At 50.6% G+C, this 10929-nt stretch overlaps 1 protein-coding gene across 1 annotated transcript; it reads left to right on the top strand.

The window, feature by feature from the left end:
* The first annotated feature begins 1760 nt into the window (after positions 1-1760).
* B3GNT9 (UDP-GlcNAc:betaGal beta-1,3-N-acetylglucosaminyltransferase 9) lies at positions 1761-10929 on the top strand. The gene is made up of 3 exons (XM_052685305.1): positions 1761-2059; positions 6736-6778; positions 7511-10929. Exon 3 carries the CDS (start codon positions 7575-7577, stop codon positions 8820-8822), a length of 1248 nt encoding a protein of 415 aa, XP_052541265.1. The 5' UTR covers positions 1761-2059; positions 6736-6778; positions 7511-7574; the 3' UTR covers positions 8823-10929.

The raw sequence follows: 10929 nt of genomic DNA, 5'->3' as shown, positions 1-10929 counted from the left end.
AAAGAGCCTGAGAGACTTTCTTTTTAAGCACTTCATACGGTGGTGAGAAGAAAAGGGTTCTGAAGTTCTGGCCTCACCAGCTGTCACAGCAGCATCCAGCTGAGGTTTCTGGATGCAGAATAGAGTCCTGCCCCAAGGCCGGTGCCCACCTGAAAGTGCAGGGCTGCCATTTCAAGTCAAAACCCAGCACAGCCAGCATGACTTCTTCGGTTTCCAGCGACTCACGGTTGAGCCTGTTCAGGTGGGGTCACCCCAAAGTGCCATCTGGCAGCTCCCCGTGTTCCCTCCAGTGCTGCTACATCTGTGAGGCTGCTCCAAGCCCACGGCACCACTCCTGCCCCCTGGGCCCCGCTCGTGGTCAGCGTTCTCAGGGGCAGCAGCCCACTGCGGGGGAGCTGCTGGGCTTGGACTTCCCGTCTTCTGCTCTGGGTTTGCACAGGAAGCCATGGGCTGACCTGACAGCTGCGCTCGGGGAAATTCCTTCAGCCATGAGCTGGAGCAGAGCAATATTTCACTCTGACACACTGAAACCTCAGGCAGTACTTTAAATCCCAAGATCGGCCCTTCTTCATTTATCACCACACTGTATTCCCAGCAGCACAGCATGGCTCCCCAGGGGTGTGATGGGCAGCAGGGTTCTGTCCTACAGCAGGCAGGCAGACACTGCATACACAGCGCCACTGAGCAAATTACCGACACAGCATTGCCGCGCAGAGTGACACAGCTCCCAGCAGAGGACGCCGCCTGTTCCTCACCTCCGGGACTGTCACCCAGGGGAGGGATGAAAGGTAGATAGCCTGGGGCTGCTGCTGTAGAGGAGAAAGAGGGAGGTGTCTTCAGCCAGACAGGGGTTTTTTGAAAACAACCAAATAGGTCAAAACCACAGCTTTATGACAAGCTTGGCATAAACAAAAAGCTGGCATACTATGGAGGTCCCACTGGGCACTCTCCAGTCTTGGGAAGACGAGTGGTCAGTGCGTCCAGTGCAGAAACAGAGAAACCAAGAGACAGAAACAGAAACTGCCATAAGTAGGTGGTGACAACCATTCAGCTCCTGTTAAAACCTTTTTGTGCTGAAGTAATTCAAAATAAGAGTTTTAAAATAAGAGGAAGAAGGCGGGGGTGTTAGTTTGGTGTTTAGGGAATTTTGGCATAGCTGGATTATTAGGAAAAAGTTCTGCTCTGAAATAGTGGCACAACTGCCCACGGAGGGGGGGAGTCACCGTCCCAGGAGGTGTCCCAGGGTGGGGATGTGGCACTGAGGGACGTGGGCAGTGGGTGATGTTGGTAGGAGGATGGCTGGACTCGATGACCCTAGCAGTCTTTCCCAACCTTAATGATTCCGTGATTCCATGATCCGTCTTCAGACTCTGCTCAGCTCTCCATCACCTCCCATCACTTCCCTGCTAGGATAAAGGAACAAACGCCAGGTTGAGTTTCCTTCTTGAAGGACTGAACCCAACCTCAGTTTCTGCAACCTTTGCAGAGGTAAATAATCATAATGGAATTAAAAACAAGACAAAACAAAACAAAATAAAATAAAAAGCTAAATTGGGAAAGAACAAATGCTGTTTAAAAAAAAAAAAAAAAAAGTTACAATTAAAAAATCTTTTCTTTTTCTTTTTTTCTCTTTTTTTTCCTGGCTGCTTCAGCCAGAAAAAGAGCAGAACCCAGGGGACCCCATCCTGTCCCCCGCTCTGTGCCGCAGGCCAGCTGCGCGCACGGCCGCTGGTCACGTGCCGGCATTGGGTCCGCAGCCAGCTGCTTCCCCGGTGCGGCCGCTCCTTCCACCCCACCGACCTCGGGCAGACGGGGCCCCATCGCGACGGACCCCCGCGGGCCGAGCCCCCCGGCACCACGCGGACACGCGGGGAGGGCGGGGGGGGCGCAGTGTGAGAGCGGTGCAGGGGAGAACCCCGCCTGGCTCGGCCAGAATTTCCTCGGCTTTGCTGAAAGGCTGAAGAATGTCTTCCGCTAACTACATCCAGATGTGCCTGCCTGGCAGCTCGCTGCCGGGACGGTACCGAGGGGACGCGGGATCCGCGCTATCGAATGGGATGTAAGTAGACATTGCGTGCGTTCCGTCGGGGCAGAGCCGTGCCCCGTGCGAGCGGTGGGAGTTCTCCCGTTTCCTCTTTGCCGCGCTCCCCTCTGCCAGCTCTTCCCTCTCCGCCGTGGCTCCTGAGACGTGTCTGCCTGCGGGACCCCGAACTTGCCTCGCAGCCTCCGGACGCGCGGCCCTGGTCCCGCGTGGGCTGTGCTTTGCTCTCCATCGGGCGCTCCTTGCGTGTCTCTGGTCGCTGTCACAGCACAAAGTTCGGGGCTTCTCTTAGAGAACGGCTGCCGGGGTTTCTCCGCGGCCACACAGCGCAACGCACAGAAAATTGCTTCTTTCCTGCGAGAGGATGGGAATCTCTCCCTGCGCTCTCATGGCTGTGCGCTGAGAGAAACGTGGGAAATTGGAAGAGAAAGAGCAGAATGAGGCAGGAAGTTGCTGAGCACGACTTGCAGGAACTTTCGGCAGCTCCGAGACGCTCGTGCCGTGCTGTCAGCCTGTTTGTGGAGCTGCCTCTCACAGCGGTAACCAGGCGTGACACGACAGCCGCACCAACACCGTGTGACTGCCATTTCCTCGTGCCCCCCGGGCCAGGCCAGGCTGCAGGAGGCTGTCATACAACGGGAGAGGCCAGATAGGAGCCGATGTAGCCCCACATTGCAGCACTGGGGCGAGCTGGGAGAGAAATAGGGGCTCCTGCCCCATGGCAGTGGGGATGCTGTCTGCTCATGGGCAGAGCCTCTGGCACCGGGTGGCCTCACACTGCCTTCACTTGGCTCCAGCTCCCAACCCCTGGGAGAGCTCTGCGGAGACATCCAGCTAATTAAACCTGCTTTCACTTTGTTTAGGGAGTTCAGAATGGAATGAGACTGGCTTTTTTTCTGGTTAGGCAGCACAGCGACTGTTTTTCTTGTTTTTTTGTAGAGCTTTGCGCTAAGCAATGTGCCAAAGGGCGTCTCTTTGTTTCAGCCTGCCCGTCTTCTGGGCAAGACACTCGGATCGCCCAGCACCACTGTTAATTCTAGAGCTGCAAACGGGACACTCCACAGCTGTCCTACAGCACACACACACACACACACGCAGAACTTGTTCAGCACCGAGGCTGCTAACAGCATTCACTTTCATGATTTCTTTTTTTTTTTTTTTTTCCTGCACCAAACCAAATAAAAGAAACAGGAACAAAAAAGAAGTAATGCCAGAACTAGAGCTTGTTACATGACAGCCAGACAATAAATAAAGAGGGCTTCTTTTCCTGGTCAGACACACAGAACTGTTCTTTTCCCTTTTAAAGGCTGCAAAACCAGCCCAAACCACTAAATGTCAGCAGTTTTGTGCATGCTTTCATGCACTGGGTGCTGAAGTTTTCCTGCAGCACCCAACAGAGCCAAACACCCATGGGACACAAAATGAAGTCTTGCATGAGACTTGCGCTGAGACCAATCTGCTGTGTTTCAAAGCAACAGGAGGTGCAAGGAGCCCAGGATGCTCCTGGCATCCCTATGGGCTGCCAGAGGCCAGCGTGGCTGTGAGCAGGAGGGGAAGGACTGCAGGAAAGGCAGAATCACCTGGAAGCAGCGCTGTGAATGGAAGCTCTGTTCCTCTGCCTGGCGTGGAGTGAGAGCCTGCTCCTAGAGCTGGGCCAAGGGGAAAGGCAGCGCGGGGGGAGAGGCTGAAAGAAGAGTAGAAGATCTAATAACCTGCTGTGTCAAGTGAGCTGCTGGTGAAATCCCCACAGCTGCCAAACAGCCCAGAAATTGGAGAAATGTCAAGCACCGGGAAGCAGATTTCTTCAGGGGGTCCCAGAGGTCTTCAGCACTTGCAGGACCTGATGTACAGGACGTGGTCACCAGGACACGTGGTTCACCAGCATAAGAGCTGGCCAGCATCACTTTGGCAGATGAGGCAGGGTTGAGAAACCAAGAAGCACTGCATCTTCTCACAGGATTTGTTCTGAGGTTCTCTGGGGGCTGGGATTCCACGTCAGAGCAGCAGCACTGGGCTGAGAGCAGTGGCACCACAGGCGGGGGGTGAGTGGTGCTGCGTGGCTTTCGCATGGGCAGATGTGGCACAGGAACGGTTCCATTGTCGCAGCAGGCAGAGCTGACAAGGAGATGGAGCAGAGGAGCACAGGGGGTATCACAGCTCTCCTTCTGCTGGAGGCCCACGTCAGTCCCAGCTGCAGGTTTGCTCACAGTGGACATTGTGCAGTTGCTGTTGGGTTCCTCAAACTGAACCGCTCCTGTGTGAGGATGTTCGCTGGTCTTCAGTTACACACAACAACCCCTGCTGCTGGCAGAGCCCAGCGCTGGGCGCCGTTCTCATAAAACTGGTTCAAGCAACACAAAGCAAAGCCAAGCAGCCCAAACCTCAAGTGCTGCCTCAAAACGCCCTCAACACCCCAGATTCTGCAGGTTCCTCTGAGGACCGCAGAAACTCAGAGAGCCCCCAGCACTTCCTTTAGCTCTTTGGAGCAGGTAGGGCATCTCCATCAGCAGCCCAGCCCCTCTCTTGCACAACCCAAACCTTCCAGCAGAGAGGGAGAAGACCTGGGTGGAAACGCCTTCTGGGCAGCGCGCTCTGGGGTTGACCACCTTTATGCTTGGCTGTTCTGGATCCCCTTCCTCCACGTAGCACATCTGCAGCTTGCTTTGCTATCACAGCTGCTTTTCCCGAGGTCGAGCAGGCTGAGTCACCACTCTTCCAGTGCAAAGCAGCGCGCCAGAATCACCACGCCATTGTGACTGGGATCCAGGAGCAGTATCCAAAGGCTTTTCCCCACGTGTGAGCAGAAACGCCAAGTAACGGAGATGTGGCAGCCGCTGCAAGAGAAGAACATTTCCAGGATCAGTCCAAAGCTTCACGTCATTCAAGTGAGAATGAAGGGCGAGCAGATTTTATTTTTTAAATCATCTTTCTTTTGAGAGTTTTTTATTGCAGCCTCCCTTGGCTACTTGTCAGAACCTGTCAAACATTCAAAAAGCAGGAGCTGGTCCCCCAGCTCTCCCCGCTGCCCCACCAGCTGCATGCCCCCAGCCCTCCTGCCCTGCATCTCTGCCCCTGCGGCCCCACCTCTGCCAGGACCCTCCTGATCTGCTCCGAATCACTGCAGCTGGGCTCTCCACTCATGTCCTGCATCTCCACTTATGTCCTGCGGCATAAGGATGTGCTGTATTGTTTGGCATCACACATCTGCTCACTTTAAAGCGCTGTAATTGTTGTTGTTGTTTTTGCCCCCGGTGCCAAGGCGGATGAATAACCCTCTTGGCTTTGGGACATGACAGACTCTGCCACAGACATCAGCCGCTCTAAACTCAGGGACAGGACAGAGCTGACACCTGTGTGACGACTGAGGGCATTTCTCTCAAAAGAAGGAAACAATTATCACTGACCAGGAAACCCACATCACTCAATCAAGGGATCGCTTCGAAGGCTGGCGGCTCTTCTTGAAGACTGAATGTCTGTTCAGCACCAAACTGCTTCAGTTCAGCATGAAAATCGCTGTTTCGGATTCTTTTCTTACAATAAATGAAAACACAGAAGAAAATCTGGGCTATCAGCCCAGGCTTAAAACAATTCAGGGTTTTTATTGGCTTCTTTTGTGGGCCATTTTTGCCAGATTCAGAGATGCTGGCAGGGTAAATCTGTAAGTCATGGAAATCATGAGTTCCATTATTTCATTCCAAACCCGTAGCTGACAAAATTAAACATGGGAAAGAGCCAGGACTTTTATCCAGTTCCCTAATTACCATCTGGAGCCTGACAGCTGAAATAAGATCAAACTTTTGTATAGAAAGAGGGAAAAAATTGCTATCAAGATGAGGAAAGAGATGAGTGGAGACACCCAAACGGTCAGGATCCATCCTGCCCAGAGCTGTGCATCTCCTGCTCACTCTGGAGGGCCGTGATGGCGTACCCTGCTGAGCACAAGTCATGCTAGCTTTGGAGAGCCGGGAGAAAATGATTTTAAATCTACCTGGGGCACAAAGAGCCTTAGTGGGGCATAAGCAAACCTCTTGTGAAAGTAACACTAGGAGAAGAGTGGGGCAATGCAGAGGTTAGTGTGTATGCTGGAGCTGTGCATGGGGAAAAGATAACTGGTGCCATAGGATGACAAACTGCTCTTCACTTCAAGAGTAACTTGGAGACGGGGTCAAGTAGCAATGAAAAAATGTTCAAATGAAGAGGTCCAAGAAACCTGCATCTAACAACTGTAATGGAGTAGCCAAGAAATTAATTTGCCTTTTTCACATTGACTGGATCCATGGGAGTAACACTGTGTCACTGGTTTCCTGCTTCATAATTACAAGCCTGTCCATCTCATTTTGAGCTTTAAAAAGGTGATGGCCAACCCAAAATTCACAGCTAGCATCAGCATGTGATACAGACCTTGATAGTGAGAAAGGACTTGCTGAAAAAGGATGCCACTGAGCTAACGGGGATCCTGGCTGAGGCTAGAATCCATCCAAGAAGCAGTGCTCTCGCAAACACTCAGCCAGCTGAACTTCAGCTAGTTCAAAGATGAACAAAGAAAACTGTAATATCTTCAAAGGTAACTTTTAGTAACGCAGCACAGGCAAGATACATACTCACGTATGTGTGAGGCTGCCAGCAGCTCTTCCCCTGAGCCAGATTCGCCTCCTGCTTTCCGCCTTCTTCTAATTCTCTTTTTTTCCTTGCAGCTGAAGGACTGATCGAATGAGACAGAAAATCTCCGGGAAGAGCGTAAGTGGGGAATCAAATCTTGTATCGCACGGGGCAGCCTCGTCTCTCATGTGTAAATGAGGCATTCCTAATGCCAGTCTCTGCTGCGCTTCTGTGCGCTGGGATTTATCTGCATGCTTCTCACTTACCGGTTAGGAGCAAGTTGGCAGAGGCAGCATGGCCCTTCCGACCTTCATAATGGAAGAGAAGTTATTCAGAATAGTTTAATATTTTATAAAGATTACTTGCGGTGAAAAGGCCCCGTGTGCATTCAAGAGCGTGCCTAATGCATCCCTTCTGAAGGCACAGATCATTGCTGGTTTGGGAGAGCTCCCTTTGCGTTCAGGGAAGAGCTCCAGCGATGGCCCAACCAAACACTGCCGCAGAACATCTGCCATCCGCCAAGAGACCATGGCAGAAGAAATTAAAGTCTGAAGATATCTGAAAGTGTGGTGTTGTCCATTGTTCTCCATCTGTGTGGAGAAGTCTCTGCAATGGCAGAAAGCACTCGGCAGAGAGGGAGGGGGCAGGAAGGGCTGGTTTCACACTGTATTTCAGGGTGTTGGGGATGACTTGTCGGTGTCTGAGCACCTACCCAAGTCACAGCCGCAGCGCTGAGCTCTGCGTTAGGTTCGTGACCTGTGTGTCTGTCAGTGAGTTCCTCAACATGTCCTGGTGTTTGCATAAGTAGAATGAGATTGCAGGCTGGTTTTGTAAATCCTCGTTGCTGACGTGCCACGCATTTATTTACAGATGGACGCTTGGGCCAGGCAGCTCAGCCACAGCTTTTAGCAGCCCCAGGAAAACCGCAGGGACAATGAGAGTTCATCTCAAGGGGGATGCGATCTGTACCCTTTTCTTGGTGGTAGCGCTTTGCTCGGTGCTCTACACCCAGCTGGAGTATTTAGCCCCCAAAGGGGACAAGGAGCTGACACAGAAGAAGCCTTCAGGAACACAGAGAATATTCCCTGACCCCAGAGCACCTGGGAGACCCACACTGACTGAGGCAACAGCACCCAGACCCCCATTAGTTCCTATCACTAGACGAACAGAAGTGGCTAATGGCAGGGTCCAAACTGCAACTCCAGCCCCATCCACTGATTCTGCCTTCAATTTCAAGCGTTACCTCTTAAACAAGGACAACAGGAACTTCAACCTCCTCATTAACCAGCCCAAGAAATGCAGGAGAATACCTGGAGGCCCCTTTCTGCTCATTGCTATCAAATCAGTAGTCGAAGACTTCGACAGACGGGAGATTGTCCGGAAAACCTGGGGCAGGGAGGGTTTGGTGAATGGGGAGCAGATTCAGAGAGTGTTCCTCCTGGGGACACCAAAGAATAGGACATCGCTGGCAACGTGGGAGACCCTGATGCAGCAGGAGAGTCAGGCGTACCGGGACATTTTGCTGTGGGATTTCATGGACACTTTCTTCAACCTGACCCTGAAGGAGATCCACTTCCTGAACTGGGCCGCTGAATTCTGCCACAACGTGAAATTCATTTTTAAAGGTGATGCTGATGTTTTTGTCAACATCGAGAACATCGTTGACTTCCTTGAGAGACACAACCCCACCGAGGACCTCTTCGTTGGGGACATCATCTACAATGCCCGTCCTATCCGCACCCGGAAGAGTAAATACTACATTCCAGAGACCATGTATGGCCTCAGCATCTACCCAGCCTATGCAGGAGGAGGAGGCTTCCTGCTGTCCAGCTGCACTATGAGGAAGCTGTCCAGGGCTTGTGGAGAGGTAGAACTCTTCCCCATCGATGACGTTTTTCTGGGCATGTGCTTACAGAGAATCAGCCTCAAACCCATTTTGCATGAAGGATTCAAGACCTTTGGTATTGTCAAGCCTTCTGCAGCCCCACACCTACAGACATTTGACCCCTGTTTTTACAAGGATTTGATGGTAGTTCACAGTCTGAAAGTTGCTGAGATCTGGCTCATGTGGAACCTGCTCCACAGCCCAAGGCTTTCCTGTACTCAGAAGAGGCAAGTGAAGAAGCCTTTCCAATGGAAAAGGAAAGCACAAATTGCAACACAGGCATCACCTCTCAGTTAATGCAGGCAGACCAGCAGCAGAAAAGTGTCAAACCAGCTGAGAAAGGGAACCTGGAGGGCTTGCAACCAAATGAACAGATTTTATGAGTATCTTAGTGCAGCCTATTTACAGGACAACAAACTCTGGCAGGAATTTGCCAGAATTCCAGATTTGCTCACACATACCACATAGATCCTTCTCCATTAACGTGCCCAAACACTCATAACCATATGTTTAATTTATTATTATTTATTAGAATTACAGTAGTGCTTAGCATATCAGTGTGCACAGACATTGCAAAATGCCATCCTCGGAGATTTTTCAGCATTGTTAAGAGATGTGCAAAATGGAAGGAGGATGAGGGAAAGAGATGAAGCCGAGCAGCACAGAGATCACTGTCAGCTTGTTACCTTGATTAGGGCTGGAGTTATTCAGACTCAATAAGAAACACACTACATGGTTAACTAGAGTTAAGGAAATCAGCTGTCCTCAGGGGGTGCTCAGATGAAATTATCACTGCCTGATTGGCTTTCTGTAAGCCCCAGGAAAGAACAGCTATTGAGTTAATGCAGACAGCATGGACTAGAAGAAAATAAGCTTGGGGTGACAAGGCCAGTTGAGCAGAAGACAGGTGGGTAAATAACTGGGAAGGGATGGATTTACAAAGCATTCTTCGCAACAGCATAAGCTCAAATTCGTGCTCCAATGACACTGTCAGGACTCAGAGGACCATCTTTTGGCACTTGAGGGAGATCAGACTTTCTACACTGTGCTGACTGGCACTCTGTGAAAACTCATAGCTTTCTAGCAGCACTCGAAGGCTTGCATCTGGAGAGATCCTTTTGCTTGTGAGGGTGAAAACACAGAGCTGCTGCTTGCATCACTTTTGAGAGCTTCTTCAAACCAAAGGAAATCTTGTCAATTGACTGGGCTGGCTTCTCTGGACTTCAGTGCTCTTCCTGGCATACTGTCAACTGCAAAGAGCAGCCAGGACTTTCAGCATTGCTGTGAGTGTCATGTGAAGGGAGAAAGCAGTCTTCAGACAAAAGGGCTTCAGAATAAAAGCCTTTCTAAACTTTTGGGGAGAAAAAGCCCACCAGTATTCTTCCTCTTGGTAAAGGATTTTCCATGTTTCAGTTAATCTGTAACTTCCTAAGTATTTTAAATATCAGACAAGAACACTAGGCTGCTTAGCCTTTCAAAGAACAGTTGATAGTTCAAAGCAGTTTGTTTTTCTAGCAGCAGATTACCGTGACAGAACATCCCTTCCTTGGATATCAAACAGTACATCTCTCAGAACCGAGGTTAAAAATCTGGATTCCCCTCTGAAGCTGTATTTGCTACTCCTTCTGTAATTTCTTCTCCCTCAACAACCCCCCCCCATCCCTCAGAGAACTCCAGATGCCATCCCCCACCAGGAGGGCACATCCACACAGCCAGGAAATGGAATCAGTCGTAAATCTCCAGGAAGCGGCTTTAATTTCATCAGAGCCTGCAGTACAGATGCAATCAGACCTGGGCACATCCTTCCTCCCATCTGGCTGTAGGCTGGCTTCGTTCTTGTATCACTGGGCAGCTGTGAAGGAAAACACACTGGTCATACCTACCGATATTTGTAACGTCTTACATGTTACCTTCATCTTCAGAGTTCAAGCCTTACAATAATGTATTTCCAGGGAAAGGTCGTCTGCAGGAATCAAAGGGCTATGAGCAGAATAAGGGTATTTTCAGGAAAGATCCTGAAATGCAGCATGGGCTGCACGAGGAGTAATATGTGGGAAGGAGCCAGAGCTTCACTGGTGAGTGAATGCCAGGTGTACCCCTCTGTACCGTGTGCGATACGTACGGAATTAGGAGTTGTAGAGAAACGTGTTACCTGTGTTTAGTTTACAGCCTGGGAAATTCCTTATAGCATGATTAAAGCACAGCACGCAGGCATGCCTCCAGTTGTCAGAGTGAGTCTATTGAGTACATCTCCACACGCAATCAACCAACACCACGTCTTTTTCACCAAGGCAGCAACGTGAAAGCACAGCATTCATTGTTTTGGACAACTTGGTAAGTCTTTCCTTATGCTGGACTTCACTTAATGTAGAAAAATAAACACAGCTTACCTCGTGACTGCAAA

Source organism: Tympanuchus pallidicinctus, unplaced genomic scaffold (genome assembly GCF_026119805.1).
Source record: "Tympanuchus pallidicinctus isolate F22 unplaced genomic scaffold, pur_lepc_1.0 scaffold22, whole genome shotgun sequence".
Lineage (NCBI taxonomy): Eukaryota > Metazoa > Chordata > Aves > Galliformes > Phasianidae > Tympanuchus > Tympanuchus pallidicinctus.
The sequence above is the reverse complement of the archived record's forward strand: the minus strand, read 5'-3'. Positions and strand labels throughout refer to the sequence as shown.

Bases quoted from the DNA above. Each gene is read 5' to 3' on its own strand.
- B3GNT9 (XM_052685305.1), top strand. From the start codon at position 7,575: ATGAGAGTTCATCTCAAGGGGGATGCGATCTGTACCCTTTTCTTGGTG.